General features: G+C 40.9%; 1 protein-coding gene across 2 annotated transcripts in view; it reads right to left on the minus strand.

Annotated features, from left to right (window-relative positions):
- The window catches only part of LOC306776782 (3',5'-cyclic-AMP phosphodiesterase 4C-like), a 42,332-nt gene extending 40,690 nt beyond the window's left edge, over positions 1-1,642 (minus strand). Inside the window, exon 1 of one of the 2 annotated variants that reach the window (XM_079267602.1) lies at positions 1,393-1,642. In XM_079267602.1, the coding sequence (XP_079123728.1) occupies positions 1,393-1,628 (236 nt within the window). In that variant the 5' untranslated portion in view covers positions 1,629-1,642. The remainder of the gene's footprint in view (positions 1-1,392) is intronic. The other variant, XM_079267604.1, reaches the window with a different exon arrangement.
- Between the last annotated feature and the right edge of the window lie 16,637 nt (positions 1,643-18,279).

Consider the following 18,279-nt stretch of genomic DNA (forward strand, 5'->3'; position numbering starts at 1 on the left):
GCAATACCAGCAGCATTTATACAGAGCTTTAAACCACCTAAGTGGATTAAGTTTGCCTGATTTCCTGACATTCGTGGATCTCGTCTATCTACCCTCATTTCCTGTCACTACTCTACTGTCCTCTGTTAAATATTGCTAAATATGGCCAAACAATATACAAAAAATAGTACCTACTAGGTACTACCTAGTAAACTAGAGTTTTAACGAGTGCAATAGTATTTTTGGTCGTTTTAATTTTCAGCTCCATCACCACCTCTTTATTTTGTTTTTACTTTGATGATGAACTTACCCTAATAACTGGAGTAATGAGAGAAAGCAAAGGTGTGTATGGTGCACTTTACCGTCATTTCTCAGTATTAAAGTCCTCTCAAGATGAAACGGATGTCTGCAACAGCAACATTTACTCAGATCATCATGTAGCAATGTGATTGTACAAAAAAGACCAAAATGTTGTTGATGCTCATGAAATCATTTTCTACAAGTAACACTGTGTAAAAACATTCCAACATTCCAAGAAGTATTTTCACGACCTAACAATACTCTTTACTGTGTCTTTACAGACAGGACTGATAAATGAGGGCTTTAGACAGCAGGGTCAATTTCCTTTCGAGGAGTTTTCTCAAATGACCTACAGGTCATGGCTGTGTACTTGGAAAATCTATTTCATAATTTTCTCGCACTAATATAGTTTGTATCTATTTAAAAAATCAGAAAATGACTTCAGAAAGTCCCGCTGATATCTGTACTTAACATTCTGTTCTGAAATGACTAATAATCCCCACCCACCACAACAACTATCTGCCATTGTCTTTTAAACATTTAAGACATGTAATTCCAATTTAGACATTGTTGCTACAAAATTAAATCAACTTGATTTTTGCTGACGTAAAAGAGCCACATGCTCTCTATTTTCAGTCATGAGGAACAAATGGGGCAGCATTAAGCAGCAGCCTTGTTTACTGCGATGAGGTAATAATCCCTCTGAATTCAGCTTTGTCTCTGCTGAACAGAAACCTCATGTCAGAGACAAGCAGTCCAGCTCCTCCTATTGATCTATTCTCCTCACTTATTTGACCTACGCTGAACACCTTAGGCACAAAACAAAGTAACTCTCTTTCATTGCAAGAACAACGAGGTCCATTGAGATGACACCGGTCCCGACGTCAACAAAATCATGATTTCCCACAGCTACCGTCTCATCGGACAATGGGCCTTTTTTTTGCCGCAGCAAACCCATGACACACATCTTGAGGAAGTGAAAATGCCCCTTGACCTTTATTAGCCCCTGAAACGACTTGAGGTCATCCAAATTTAGAAAGGTGTCAAAAACACTGAAGATCTATTTTATCCATGTACAACTACAACTTACAACCATGTAATTATTAACACTACCTGGGTGTGTGTGCCAAGTTGAAGTGCCTCTGCAGGGCGATGGTGCGGTCCACGAGGAGCTTGCGGAACAGCAAAGGAGAGTGCCGGGGGGAGTTTCGGGGAGAGTTGCAGGGGGACATCCTTGGGGATCCAAAGGGTGACCCAGACGTTGACTGTGGTTTCAGCTTGCTGGGTTGAGTGCTGCTGAGCGGGAAGGAACCAGTCTCCCCAGAGCTTTCCAAGACGGCCTCACTCATTCTGCTGTAGAAGGCTTTAGCGAAACCTGGTCTCTTACGCTGATCTCTTGTGCCACCCTCGCAGTTCTGTCAGGTAGTTCAGGTTGTCCATCCCAAAGCAGCGGTATTCTTCAAGGGAATTCATGTAATAACTCGTCTTGTCATGATGCGCTACATACTCAGCAACGCCTGTGGGCGTCTCTAAATTCTTCAAATCCACTTTTACTATGCAGCTTAAGAATCTTCTTTATCTTTCACAACAGAGCTATGCAAGAGCACTGTTGATGGACACGGACACGAGTGCAGGAGTGAGCCCTCCCCTCAGCAGTAAGCTCTGTTTACATAACACTGAGTCCTGCCTAAATATGGCCAGGCATGAATTATAGCGTTGTTAGCTCGTACCTCGCGTGAACTAGCTGTGTCCACCACTCCCTTCATGCACACACACAAGTTTGCATTTGTTTCCTCCCTCATCAGTGCACAAACATGAAACACAAGCCAGACCTGTTTTGCGCTGAGAGGCTGCAGCTTGGATAGGTTTTCATTCTGTTGGTCAGTAGGGCCCCTCTCTGTCTAAAAACAGAGCCATTCATCCATTACACAACTTCATACAATGTTCAATTTTAGGGATTCAAAGATCAGAAAGGTTGTCAGTGGTTGGCTGTGTGTCAGGGTTCATCTGCATATGGGTGACGGGAGTATTTGTCTTGATGCTGTAATCAGTGGCGGCTGGTGGAAAATGTTCTAGGTAGGGCCATCTTATCAATTTCAGCAAACATCCCAGTATGATTTCATGCAAAAAAAATGTAAGTATCAAACATGCATTATTACTTGGCAGTTAAATATTTAACATGTATTCCAACACGAAAACAATCAGTAAATAACACTTATATAATATAATATAACATGTTTATTTATTGAGATGCCCCTATGGACCTTGTTATAGGAGGTAAAGATCAGGAGAAGTAAACATGAAGTGTAATTATGAATACTGATGTTAAATTAAGCTATAATGAGTTTTCACTGTTAATTTAACATCTCTATTACATGTTGATGCCTCCATGACCAAGTTAAGCAGATGAGACTGAGGACAACTATGTAGAAGAAAAGATGTTCACTTTGTCTAATATGTAGCTTGACAGAGTTCTCATGTGTGTCCTGGTGTTCTCATGTTTCCTTACCTCCTCATCCCTCACTCCCTACCCTGGTGTTCTCATGTTTCCTTACCTCCTCATCCCTCACTCCCGTAACTGTCCGTGCTGGATCCGTCCCCGTTGTTTTAAAAAGCTAAATACGTTATTAACATGACGTCATGCAGCTAGCCAAACCTGTCTGGTGTTCAGCTATACAGAAGCTCCGCATGTACTGCTTCCCTTTCCCGCGAGTCTGCTGTCTGATTGTGAGGTCAGGCTGATCTGATATCAGCTCTTTGGCTGCAGAATCTCCGCCAAAGTTCTCCTCTCAAACGGGTCTTGGAGGAGGAATGCTCGCGCTGGCGCGGGCGCCTGTAGAGACTTCTCCTGACGTGAACGCGCAGCGAGGGGGGCCTGATCGTTCTGGCCCACAGCTGAATCTATTTGAGGGCGCTGATTGGCTAAATTGTATGTCACTCATTTATATCTTGAATCAGCAATTGGCTAAACTGCTTCATAGATCCGTCTCTTTTGGGCCAAAACGATCAGGCCCCCCAAGCTGCACGTTCTCAGAGTGTCGTGCACACAGACAGAGAGCACGAGCAGAAGAGCACACAGGCGGAGAGGACGAGCAGGAAAAGCATATATTTTGCGCAGATATCATATTTTACACACATTACTGGGTATATTCCATAGTTCAAAAACACAAATATTGACAATTTGTATAATTTATGATTATTATAATTTTTTCTTTTTTTTTTCTTTTTTGTGTGGCTCATGGTGGGGCCATGCCCCATGGCCCTCTATTGACCAGCCGCCACTGTCTGTAATGATAAAAATGTTTTAACATGTCCTCATTATATTTTCTGTGAGATATGTTGCTGTTAGAAAATTAATTTGTACGGGCGTCTGGATGTCTGAACACATTGACATATTTGTTCTAGTACAAAGGTCACTTTTCTATCTTAGTCGGGACAAACGACCGACGTGTTCTTTCTGCAATCAACTGCTTCTTGTTAGACTGTGTTATCTGTCTCCTCTGTGCCGGCCTGCCGGCCGGTATAAATACCTTGTTTTTATTCTGCGTCTCTAGAGCATATTCACAGTTCACTGCAATACGTGGTTGTGTTTTGTGTTCTCTGTTTGCAAACATTAAATTGACTTTTTGAAACTTTGATCATTCATCAAGACTCTGTTTTTATGTTAAACACTTTGGATAAAACCAATTTCACTCCTGAACTTTTGAAGGAAATATTCCACAACAATGCTTATCACTAATCCGCTCAAGATGGCAGCAGACAAAAGCAAATAATCCTTCTACTGGTATATTTAGACTCTAATTATGATCTGAGAACAGGGCTGGTTAAATCAATACATGTCTGTCTCAGTTGTATGACTCCCACATCAGAAAAACACAACTGAACTGTGAAACATACACTGGATTTTTATTCTCTATCACGGCTTCATCCATTATTCAAAGTGTTTAAACTACTTTTTTTTTAACCTCTTTGTTATTAAGACGTACCACCTGTGCACTGCAATTATCAGAGACAATTTGTCAATCAAACCAGTGTGACTACAATGTCTTAGGTTGAATAAGTCTGGGAGTCTGTGGGTAGTTCCTTTTCCCTTTGTCTGTTCAACCACAGCAACATGTGAAGTGTGAAGAACAGCGGATGTTAACGCACTTGTTGACTACGTATAGGTTTAATCAGTGTTATTGCTAGTGTTGTGCCATTGGGGGGGGGGGCTGAGTAATGTGATTAATACGTAAAGGAATACTTTTTGTGTATCAATAACCGCGTTTCCTTGAATTCTTGAAAATAAGTTAGTTTTTCTACAATGGCTCCACGGCTCCAGGGTGAATGCAAAAAATGATGAATTCCTTGATGAATTGAAGTAAATGGGTTCTAGGTTAACAACAGCAAAACTATACAAAATCTCACACAACTCGTGCAGTACAATCAAAGTCTTGTTCATCCATTCGTACGCTCAATCACATGCATCTTCACTAAAACCTCATTCTTCAAAACACCGTGTCATGGTTGAGCCTGCGTTTGGGAAGTACTGAGCATACAACTGGACAAACATCTTCATGGCAAATCAGAAAACAATTATCCAACATTTATCATTCATCTTGTCATTATGTCTCTTTGTCATTCTGCATCCATTTCCATGAGGCATTAAAGTAGTGAAATATAAGGGCTCTTGAGCCTGATGGGCCGACTGCCAAAGTACAGATTTATTTGGGAGGGGTCAGGAGGGGTCACTGCAATGAGCTCACCAACAGAAACACAGCTGTTGTATGAAGTGTTGCCAAATGCGACCAGCAGATGGTGCCCACACGCAAACATAGAGCAAACACACACACTGACGTAGACAAATACACTAATACGAACCAACTGACATAAACTCAAATGTCAAATCATCCTATGGGGGGGTTGACTTGGAGAAATTCAACTTTGGACCATTATCGAAATATCTTTCCAAGTCACCTTACAACATCACAACTCTAGCATATGAGGCCCCAGTGCTTTTTTAACCTCTAACTCTGGAAACAGTCCACTTCATCTGCCAACACAGTCCACCATTATGTGACTGAATGAGAGGTTTGGCTGAGTAGGATCAAAACATTCGAAATACAAAAAACTGTAGACTGCGTGGGCAAAGTCAATTAAACTGTTGCTATTATGAGTCAATGGGGGGAAATGACGAGGAGCGGAATCCTGGATCTTTTCTTAATGTGACTAATACCAGGATATGTTGAACTATTAATTCAACTGAGTCACATTGCCTTCCTCCTCCTCCCACCACCACCAGATCAAACACACAAAAGCAGTGCTGTGTTAGCTGACACACACTCACACAGACACACAGACAAACATGCGTTGGTTTCCTGAAAAGCATACTGCTTTATCCAATAAACTCCAGAATCTGTAGGTGTAACTGCATCATACTATACATGCTCAACCAAAGACTTAATAATAAAAGATGAAAGCAACTGAACTACAAAATACAATTTAATTTGAGCGCCACACATCTCTCTTCTTACGCCAGCAATTGCTCCGACTAATAGCGTGTTTTTAGCAGTTCAGCTTCCCTAATGAATGATTCATCAGCTGCTTTGTGGTGACGCAGTGAAGGCGGTGACAGCGACCTCCGCTTTCACAGGAGGAGAAAGAAAATTTGGGGGTTACTTAGATGTAATACCAAATGACATACCCAAAAAGTGTTCCACCAAATGATACAGATACAGACATGACAAAAAAATGTGGAAGATTAAATCTGAACAATGCACCTTATTTACATTAATTGCCTCTTTCCTTGTTTTACCTGCGATTCTCAGGACATGTGACAAGTCACAAGACCAGTATGCATGGAGCATTTAGGGAGATGTATTGGCAGAATTGGAATATAACATCAATAAGCAGGTTTTCTTCAGCGCATAATCACCTGAAAAAAAGGATTGTGTCTTCATTACCTTAGAGTGAGCTGTTTATATCTACAGGAGCGGGACCTCTTCATATGTTTCTTTGTTATCTTTCTACATTAGGCCACCATAGTTCTACCTGCTTGGCACACTGGAGAAGTTTCACTTGATTGCTATCTGCAACCTCACTGCTAGATGCTGCCAAATCCTACACACTGGCCCTTTAAACCATTTCCAATGAGTGAGTGAGGGGTGCGGCCAGCAGTGAGCTGGGTGTGGTTATCAAGGTGATTCTTCTGTTTGCAAGGTCTATGTGCACAACGGGCATCAACATGTGTGTGATAATGCATCACCACAGAGTCGAGTACTTTGCATTGATTCTGTGGTCAGCTCAGTATAATACTGCGTGTGTTCATTAACGACAAACTGACAAATTCAAAGGGAAGGAGGAAATAACTCTTATTTTCACTCAATCAAGGAAAACAATTGCATTATATTCATTGTTCATTCTATTTTTTATTTTATTTTATTATAAAGCACTTTGTGCTGCATTTCTTGTGCTATATAAATAAAGTTTATTGTTATCATTATTTTTGAATTGTACAGGAGAATAACTTGATTTCAGCGTCGAGCAATTGCTTTCGTAAATAAATGTCAACATCAAATTCAGTCTTTCCATTGTGAAGATTTATCCAAAGTATTACCTTATAATGTTTCCTTAAAAGCAATTTCATTACTGGTGGCATTTTAAAAAATCTGAACATTATTGAGCATTTTCGTGAAATGGAGGGACTCGCGCAAACATTTTGAGAAACTCAATTTGAGTAAAGGGTGCCCCTTAAAGTTGGAACACTACATTATATAAACTAGTGCACATCAATACACACACACACACACACACACACACACACACACACACACACACACACACAAACTCCTCTCTTTCATACAAGTACAAGAAAGCATGCAGTGGTGCACGCATACACTTGTTCCTTATAACGGAACCTGGCTGAAAATTTGATGAGAAGATGTACAGTGTACCAAAATACTTCTTACATAACTACATAGAATAGCAATGTCCACTTACAGTGCTAATCAGGGGTGTAACGGTACATCAACCTGTATTAATGTATAGATTTAATCATAAATGACGGCCTGTTGCTACTCTAAAAAGATGTCCTCCAGCTCCCGCCGGCAGGGTTTTCTTATGCTCTTCAGAAGTCACAGCAAACAATATGCAACACCCAATATGAGGTTTCATTAACATTAACCTAGGGTGACAACAATTATCGTATTACAGTCATGAGGTTCAGGATATCTACTGTAATCCAATGTGATGAAATCAGTATGAAAAAAAGAAATTACTTTCCGGCTTCCCAACCTTGTCTGTGGCTGTCAACCACAAGCCCACGTGTCTCTACTTAAGATGTAAATCTTTAAAAACAGATATAAGATAAAAACAAATATATCATTACATTTTTTTGTTCATCTTTTAAAGGCTGCACGAATAAAAAAAAGATTGACACTGAAGTAAATAGTGCTTTGTTGGGGACTACTGTGAGCCACAATTTTGCAGTGGTTCATTTAGGTAGCACAGGTTACAGAGTGAAGAGAGATGTAGAGCAAAGATAAACAAGTCCAGATGGAATAACTGAGCCCCAGCCAGCTCCAGGGAGAAGAAGGGCCAGGAACATGAAGAGGCTCATTCTGGACTACTTCCTCTGGAAAAGGTCGAGAGCTGGGATCAAAGCCAGCATCCGATCCTGTAGAGGCTCTCAGCAGGCTCTCAGCACATTCCTGCTGAATACATGACTAATACAGATGATATCGCCCCATTGATATCAGTCTGTGTCTATGTTCAAATATGTCATCTTTGCATTAATGGCTGGTTGTGGAGCACCAATTAAGCCTCGTTTTGGTAACTGACATACGTCTTGTGCTGAAGAAATTTAAATGAAGGATTTGTCAATGATAAATTAGGACAATTGCTGCTTAAGATTGACGTCATGACTCATTCATCATATTTTGCCGTCGACGTTCAGTGTTGAGCGGCAAATGATGATGCTAAAGATAATAAAATGCCAACAAAAAAGTGAATATGTCAGAAAACCGTCAGTACAGCAGTGATCTACACAAAACCTCTCAATCGCCTTGCAATATTTCCTAATGAAGGTTGAGTGTGCTCTGAGGACAAACAAACAAACAAACATGGTCACATTATACTATTCGGGCTGTCGCCTCATTGAAAATAATTTTAAAAAGAAAAAACGTAAGCACAGCGGTTGTGGCCTGCCAGCTTGTATTGCGATAGTCCTATACTATACTATGATACTACCATGAGTAATCCATAGGTCGTCTAACAGCACTTTTACATGTGAGTTTGTAAAGCAACATGAGACTCAGACCCAGAGGACAAAATGGACAAGAGGACAAATTATCTACAGCGTATGCCCAAACCGAAAGTGCACGTGGAAAGGTTTTATGATGAGGGGAAGAGTTCATGTCACTTATGATAATATACACAAAATACAGACATCGTGCATGGAAAAAAGGCACCATGATCCAAAGTCAAGACTTGCTGCTGCAATTGACTGTTCCATCATTTAAAAAAAAAGCTCCAACTGTTGCCGAAGAAAGCCTAAACCTGCTCCATCAGCAACACCAACCCCAACAAATAAGGCGGCAAAGAAAGTTGCCGCCTCTAGAATTGAAAAATATAAAACAGGCTGGCTTGTTGGTGAAGAGGTGAATAAGACAACCTCCCTCTGTGAAGCATGCAGAGCTGCCCAACCCCAACATGGCTAAAAGGACAGCTAAAAGCTAATCACGACTTTGGAAGGAAGCGAACAGGTGAAACAGCATTCAGCTCACAGTAACCAAACAGTTAGCAAGCCAACATTGATGTTACAGCCTACATGTGGGTCATGCCGCCTGGATGGAACGATCAGTGCGGTGACCAACGATCAGGTCCCAAATCTAGAGAAGAGCTGAAACACAATTAGTCGACTAATCGGTATGTTGATTGACAGAAAATTTAGAAAATCAATTAATCATTTAAGTGATTTTAAAGCTAAAATCACAGAAAAGGCTGTTTTCAGCCTCTCGAATATGGAAAAATTTGCCGACTGTCAACTAGAAAAAGACTCAACCATCAAATGTTTCATCACGCAGCATCAGTTCCAAGTGTCTGTGAGGATCTACTGCATCTCCTAGGCAACTGGGAGCTCCTCAGCAAACAGTATGTAATTCAAACAGGACGTCTGCTGAGGCTGTCAAGACTCGGCGACCTTGCATGCTCCAGGTGCTGCAGCCACAATTAAACACTGCAGAAGATAATAAACCAAGTGAAAAAGAAAGTTATGAAGGGAAAGAAATGTAAAATGTTAATATTGTTAATGTAGAAATCATGTCATTGATTATATAATTATCCGCAAATACAACCACTACATATACGACATTTTGTCTTGTCCGATACAATGAAATGCTACAAGATGGCAAATGGACTTGGACATGACATACAGCACCCTTCTTGTCTTCCGACCACTCAGAGCGCTTTCACTACTTGTAGAAATTCACCCATTCACGAACACATACACCGATGGAAGAGGCTGCTATGCAAGGCCCCAACCTGCCCAGCAGGATCTAATCTAAATGCTCATTCACTCACGCAAACACACTGATGGTACAGCCTTGAGGACTATGTTGCTCAAGGACTGGAGGAGCCATGGTCAACCTAAGATCTTCCTGTGAGTGGAAGATTCGCTCCACCCTCAGAGCCGCCCACCAGCCTATAGTTCTGTTGCTGTCAATAAGACTGTGATCTGTGTCAGCCTGCCTTTTCTAAAAAGGTGTTGTATTGCTGCTCCTCTGTTTTTCATGATCAATCTAGATATCCATCTGTGAATTGCTGATAGCAGATCATCTTCCCACCACGACCTTTTTAGTTCCACTCAGCTGACCAGCAGCACGGGGCTCCACAAAAACACATCTCCTGGTGAGCAAAGAAAGGCAGGCCTGCACTGACAAAACCTCTTAATCAATAATGTTCTGAACAGGGATCCAGTGGCACAGCAGGCATAGTTTAATATTTGTGTGGGCATTTGTGAAGATTTCAAATATATATATTTATAGTATAATTGATTGGTGTTGTTGTCTAGCCTCCTGTCCTGTCATCAATCAATACATAATAAAATTGAAATTGAAAATAAAGAATTTCAAAGTAAGATGAGTTATGGGCCTTTTAATGTTTGTTCATTTTAACTGTCAGATATTATCAATGTTTGTTAAACCGTCATTTTGCAAAAGTGGCCCCCGTGCAAAGCAAGTTGAGTATCCCCGGCCTACAGCTTGTAACAAAGTCAAATGTTAAGCATGAACTGGGCTTTGTTAAGATAAAGCCACTTTTAGTCAATATTTCTTCCAACTTCAATTGAAAAGAGTGAGCACGTTTGATTTGCTGTACTTGTATCAGCATTGAGAGCACTTTGGGGAATTAGCTTTATTTAGAAACTGCATATGTTCCTGACTGCTGGGAGGTGGAATGTTTCACCACCGGATAGTGAGGAAAGTAGCAGCAAAATGTGTTACTAAAGCTGAGGAGCGTACACATGTCCAATCTGCTTCGGTTAGCATCCCAGGACACTGCACTTCATTTACACTTCGTGTTTGCCTGACAGGTGGTCATCCTTCAAGTTATCTGGGAAAGTTTTCAAGGGATCGCATCATGGCACATGTAGAAATCTAACATGTAGAGTAGGCAGGACAAAATATCAGAAGAAATATATGTTTGACAAACTTATAGTATATCTGAGCTTCTTCAATCCTCATGAAGTAGTTGTGAAGATGAGAGAACAGCAGGGCGGGTCGGTCTAAATCCGAGGTAAGTCCAAGTGAACACAAAAACAAGATATGTAACATTGGAGCTGCCGATATCCATCAACAAAGGAAATCAAAATAATGCCGAGTAAATGACTGAGGCAGCATCCTTTGAGCGCGCTGTGCTGGTGTCTTGTCTGTCTAACTCATTGTCTCAGTCATGTGAGATGTTTTCGATCGATCAAATTTCACCTTTCATTATATTTTCAGTGTCAACACTCTATTCACTGAACAATGTAATGTGCTATCTGTATTATTTACAGCAAATGGACTCCAGTAAAGCGTAAGCATCCATTCACAAGACGCCGCAGAGGAACAAAGGGGAACACATGGAAGAGAATAACTTTTGACAGTGATGTTGACAATGTTTCGAACATCTTTTTCCCCATTCTGTAAAAAGACCCTGAGTGAGACAATAAGGCTTACTGTCACTAAAAGATTAGAACATTAGGGGCTTCTCAGCCTTCCGGGAAATTAATTTGTACTCCATTAGCAATTTATCTCCCAAGAAACACCATGAAATGTGGTGGCTATTTTTCTTCACTTGACATCTGTAACATTAACAGGAAATCTATATCAATCTCATTAGTTGATTGGTATAAAACGAGTTCATGAGCGTTGTCAAACCATTACAGAGGCACTGGAAACATTGCAGGGAAGATTGTGCATTAGTAGAAAGACTTTCCTTCATCTTACTTGGCTACCAAACTTGACTACACTTTGCTTCTGAGAGGGAAGTCGATATATTCAGTTGACTAAGTTTTCATTTTAAGTATCTTTTTTTTTACAAAACTTTAATTTAGCATGAAGTTAAAGTTGCTTTAATTGCCAAAATCTTAAGTCAAATTCGTCCAGTTCATGAAACATATTGTAATCACAAAACCTCTGTTCAGAAAACAAACCAACTGTGTTTGTGTTGCTTTGATACTTTGATAATAAAACGTAAGTGAGATTGACCCAGCTGGTTTTCAGCACATCTAATCCAACAGCATTGATATTTGCATATTAACAAGAATCATATGAATGTCATTTTCATTCTTCACTTGCTATAAATTTAAACGTTTCATGTTGAAATTCCAGCCAATCGGACACGTCTACTGTAATAGCTTTTGCATTGTTCATCACTGGGATGAACAGATGATAAAATTGATGAGGAACATTTATAATGTTAAAACAGTCTAATAAGTATTCACCAATAAAATGTCAAGTTAACTTACAAATCCATGTTACTGCAGCGAATACCAGACCTGATATTTAACATTTCCAGCACTCTCCAGTACAACTCATCGTTAACAAGGAGCAGAACCACAGCTTGTGCCACAACACCTGCTACTGTTTGCTCATCATGTGATAGATATTCAGCCATGGATTCAACATACCAGCTGTTGGCACTCCAGTTAACCATTTCCCAGGCCGTTGCCGCTACTTAACATGCTGCATGCTGACATGGCTAGATGGAAAGCATCCAGTGTTTTTCAGGCTTTGGGGTTTGAACAAATGTCAGGAGTTCACCGAAAGGAGGATTCTGGAGTTAAGTCTAGTCCCATGTAGTTCAGTGTTAAAAAAAAAAAAATTCTGTCAGCTTGATGTGGTGTTCCCGGATCCACTGAATGTCGGAGTGTTTCATGCGGATTTCAGCTGCTGCTGGGTTTAAGGACAAAGAAGAGCGGGAAAGATGTGGTTAGTAAGATCATTGGAAATTTGTCTGAAATCAAATATTTTAAAATGATTGTAAGATTTAAAGTTCTTGATTGGTGTGGAATATCTTCCTCATAAACCTAACATTCATATCCGATGAGCACATTTTAAATATACAACTTTAAATCAGACGCTACTCGTGTTTAGAGTTGCTATCCAAGTATGAGCTGACAAGAAATTAGGGATTGGACGTAACATGATTGCTAGCATACGTAACAGCAAAATAAGCTCACTAATGCAAAAGAAAGATTAGATTAGTTCTCACCTAAATCATAAGAACTAAACACTGTCACAACCTCAGCCATCTTCGGTGACTCCAGCTTTCTCCGATTAGCTGGTAAGACAAGTTGCAGTAATTTATGTTGCACTTCATGCCTGCTATGCTGTTTGTACTTCATACTAAGCGCAGCGTTAGTCAGATCTGAAACTGTATTATGCTCTTGAGTTTCACAGTCTTCTTCTCTGTGTATAGGAGGATTCCCAGTGGTCTCCATATGTCAGACCAGATTTTCTTGCCCAATGCAACTTTAATTCTGTTAGGAATAAATGAAAACACAAATTATTACTTTAATCAATTATAACAATATCTTGAGGCAAAGAGTGTCCGTTTGATGGCTGTTAGTGCAAAGCCAACATCACAGGCCTACTGTGTTCTGTACCACCTAACACATACTGCAACATAGACCTTAGTTGTGCTACATTAAGCATTTTAAAACAAATAATTGAGTCCAGCCAGTTATAATCAGAGGCATTAATACATTGATCTTAAAATGGCAGTCTGGTTGAACGTGCCCTGTTTGGTCATCCATCAGCAATCTATTACTTTAACCACTTAGCCTTGCCAGACTATCGCAGGGCCAACATATAGAGAAGCTCACTTTCACACCTATGGGCGATTTAGAGTCATCAATAAATCTAAGATCTGTCTGGAGAAAATAAACAAGGGAAAACGGATGTGCACATTAAGATAATACAAACCTCAGTGAACATCATGTAATGTGATTCTTTGTTTGTTTCGTTGAACCATTTTACCCCCGGAAGTGCTCCTTGAGAAGCACTCATGGCTCGTTGACTCCAGGATGGAAAGAAGATTTTGGTTGTAACGATAGTGCATCCAGCAGCAACAGTGAACCGCAGTCAATGAGCTACGGCCTGTAGAGGCCCGCTGCACACATGTTCGAATCAGTGAGCGCTATTGCCTCTTTATATGATATAGGTTTAAATGTTGAACATGTTCGTTTGACACATATGCAACGCTGATTACCGTAATATGCGTGGTATTTGTTATGACATCATCATCAGCTTGTGCCAGCAAATCATCTGGAAAACGAGGAGGCAGAGCACCGTATAGTCAAAATTCATACTGTCGGGCAAATTCATACCAGTGTACTTTCTATACCTTTTATATTTTCCACCCACAGATGAAAGCCATTTATCGTCTCCACCACGACCTCTTTTGTGTCTGAAAATGTAACTGAAGGAGACAACTGTTTCCCTGCAAGATGGCCAGGCCTTCCTGCTTGAACAGGAAAATGAATACCATTCTCTGCTTGTGTCAGAGTAATCTGCACAGAGATGCCCCTCGACTCAACACGCCAACAGATCTGCATCGATGTGATGAATCACAGCCGTTATGCCTTCTGCCGCCTGCTTGCTCTTGGAATGGATCTGTTTTCCTGGCGTCTCATGTTAAGAGTCAAACTAAAGCAATCACACATTCATTGTTTCTGTGTGAGGCGGAGAGAAGGGGGTAAAGGTGAAGATGAGCAAGCTGTTGCCAACAAGCAGGTGAAGTGGAGAAAATAGCTGCATTTGAATAAATTGCAGATGTGGCTCACAGTACCAGATGTTGCGGTCAGTGTACAGAATGTTGTTCTTTTTGCGCATTGTATGGTCTTCTTTCTGTATGCTCTGTACACTGTAGACCAGGCATGGGCAAACTACGGCCCGCGGGCCGGATACGGCCCGTTGGGCCTTTTAATCCGGCCCGTCAGATATTGGTACAAAATTGCCCAAACTACAATAAAGACTAGGGCTGGGCAGTATACCGGCTTTTTTATTTCCGGTATGATATGAATTCTTCACACACCATTATAGCGGTGTATAGCCGAAACAACTGCTGTCTGCTTTCAACAGGCAGCTAAATGTATTCTTTGCCGCTGTCAGCGCTAGTTGTCTTATATGTATTGAGAGGGAACTCTAGTCATGGTCATAACTTTATAACACAACAATTAACAACCCACAACTAACGCTCTTTAACAGAGAAACACCACAGCACACAACAGTCTGTGACACATAAACAATTTGTAACACTAATAATTGTACATTTATAAAATTTCACCGCCGAACTGCATGCTGGGTACAGCTCGCTCGCGAGCCTGCTTGCTTGCTAGCACAACAGTCTGCTAACAGCTGTGAGAGGCTCCGTCGCTCCAGTAACGTTACATTAAAGAACAGAACAGAGCGATGCAGGATGAACAAAGACAGACCGGAGATGCACCGATAGAGTTTGACACATATGCAACGCTGATTACTGTAATATGCGTGGTATTTGTTATAAATGTACGCTGGTGCAAAGAGGGTGATAACAAGCTGTACATAACAAGCTGTACAGGGAGGGGACCCAGGGTAATGTAGGCGCAGGAAACGGGAAGAGACGGAAGACACGCCACACAAACAGCTGTTCACCGCTCGTCACGATCCTGCAGACCAGTGATTCTCAACTGGTGGTTCGTCGCGGACCCGTTTTCAGTGGCCTTTGCTTTATGCAGCGGAGTTATTCACGCTCCTTTCCAGCATTTACGGCACTTGTTCAGCTGTGCAGGAATAACACAGACCAATGCGTTGTAAATCACGTCACGTGATGCAGTTTAACCAATAAAATAAGGGTATTCTGATACGTTCCCTGACTCCAGTGAGATGCACCCACACCGTGACACAGGGGGGAGAGACAAGGAAAGACATCACAGAGCAGTGCTCTGACAATGTTAGATGTGATACTCAAATATTTGTATGATCCTTCAAAGAATCAAACTGCTAAAAATACCACAGTCATTAACCTGTACACTAAACACTCTGTGTCAAAAATGACTGCTTAAGTAAGTGCATGATAAAATATGCATTTGTGCAACAAAAAAAAATACCGTGTAAGATCCCAGTTCACTGATGAACACCTCAGATCTGTTCTGAGAATTGCCACAACCAAACTGACACCAAACGTTGACGCACTGGTTAAAAAGGGTGACCAACAGCACTGTTCCCACTGAAATTAAATGCAAGTTACTTTTTAGGTCATGGCTTTCACTTGTAATTTATATTAGTTCACACAAACACTCCATTCATCTGCTACTGGCCCGGCCCGTCTGTCAAATTTTAAAACTCAATGTGGCCCCCGAGCCAAAAAGTTTGCCCACCCCTGCTGTAGACTGTATAGAGTTGACTGTTTGTAGGCACCCAACAAATGTTTTATTATTCATCTTTTTGTCATTATGTAAATGCTTTGTCACTAACATAACCATGAGTCAAATGTTCAATGTCTATATACTGCCCAGTTTATAGGGGTATAGATATGCAGCAGACGTCTTCCTGGGTCTACCCAGTTCCTTGTAACTGAGGAGGTTGATAAAAATCCTAATTATCTAATCAGGTCAGATTAGATCACTATCTGTTGTAGCAGCTCTCTGTGTGGGTATCCAAGCTTTTTGAAGTGAGAAAGAGAGAAATATGAGGTGTGGCAAAAATGAAAGGTAAAGCTACTCATATTGAGCAAGGCTGCCTGGTGATGTATGTACTGTATATATGGGAGGCATAGCTAATGGTGCTAGAAAATGACGTGATCACGGTCTGCGTGTCGTGTGTGATTTGTGTAACTTGGCAGGTGCGGCGAGAGCGTGATCAAAGCTCGATTGTCACATGTCTAGGGATTATACAAAAGGGCCAATTTGTTTTTAGATGTCTTAGGAACAGGAGGTCTTAAAAAGCTACATTTGAGTACATTCTTTGCAGCCAAATTAAATTGTTTCCAAGACATTCAATCTTCAGTTCATTATAATGCATTCAATCCTTGACTTACAGGGCTTGTATAAAGGAAATTAAGTAGACCATGAATATAAGATATGGGTTTACGGTTATTACAATTCCTCCACATTGTGGAAGTTGGTTTATGCCGTTTTGCCGGTAACTCTCGTCGTCCTTTTGGTTGTTCACAGTATATTTTGTTTGTAAGCCCTCTGGCGTTTTGGAGAAGAATGCAACAAACAGCGCTTCGAGCACAAACATCCTTGTGCATGCTCGGAGCTCGCGAGCCATCTGCGGAGGCTCAATTTGTTATTTTGGTGGCTCTGACTTCAGGAACTGCTGGGTTTTTGCACAGGTGTGTGTCATCTGAGAGCTCCCTCTAGGTCGACAAGACAAACACATTAACAAGGGCAAAGTGTAATTTCCTTCTATCCTACCACTTAAAGGAGCAGTAAAACAAATGAAACAGGACTCTGTATTTTAGCCTCTGACAAGAGTAAGGTCACTGCAAGGAGAGAGACACCAATCTATTATATTCACTGAGCATTGTTTGGTAATTCATCAAGGTTTACCGAGAGCAACGGAGTTCATTCTTTTCTGATCTGTTGTACCTTCACTAAATCAGTAGACATTGGATATACTTGGACAAGAAGTGCTTTACTCATCTCTTGTAGTGCTCCATCACCAAGCTAAGTGTTGCTGCCAGATGGATCAGAAACCCTATTTGCTGTTGTGATTGTTTGCCACTCAGAAATACATGGCACGTCACACCACAACCCACAACACTGCAGATAAGGGGGGGAGGGGGGAATATCCATTGTCTTTTTCCAAATAATAACAATGAACTCGGTTAAGATTAGATCATCCTGTGTCCATTACACAAGAGAAAGTCCTTTCCATTTCTACAAACTACAGTTTAGGTTTGATTAGCCAACATGTACTTATTAATCCCCTATAATAACCTTAGACCCATCCTTTTGATTTAGAAGCAGCGGATGCCACAGTACAGCACCAAGGACCAGCTCCAGTGTAAAGGAAATAACAGGAATATTTCTAAAACCCAACACGTGTGTCTTTTGTTATGAAATGACAGGGATAGCATGCAGTCATCACAGTGACTAAGATTGAACCGCCTGCTTGTGCCATTTGGATACCGTTCACTTTCTCTCTTGTAAGTGGGATGCCACTGGAGAGATAACACATTAATAAGATAAGACATTAGTGACATTACAGATGGTGTCTCATTCTTTTTGTTTTTCATTTCCTGTTTATTTGGCATTAAAGGCATTCATAATTAATTGTCACAGGCTGTCGAGGACAAATTCCACTGTCAAGATTTCTTTAAGGGTCAAGAATGAATCTCCATGCTTAAGTCCCACGACAGCCAATCGAAAACAAAATAACAATTTGTTATGTTATCCATTGGCATACAGTCTGAAACATCTAAAACTGATTCCTATGACCCAGCTCAGACAAATATGAATTCAAACCCGCCCGACCTCTAGGTCGACAAATGATA

This window comes from Melanostigma gelatinosum, assembly GCF_949748355.1.
Source record: "Melanostigma gelatinosum genome assembly, chromosome: 4".
NCBI lineage: Eukaryota > Metazoa > Chordata > Actinopteri > Perciformes > Zoarcidae > Melanostigma > Melanostigma gelatinosum.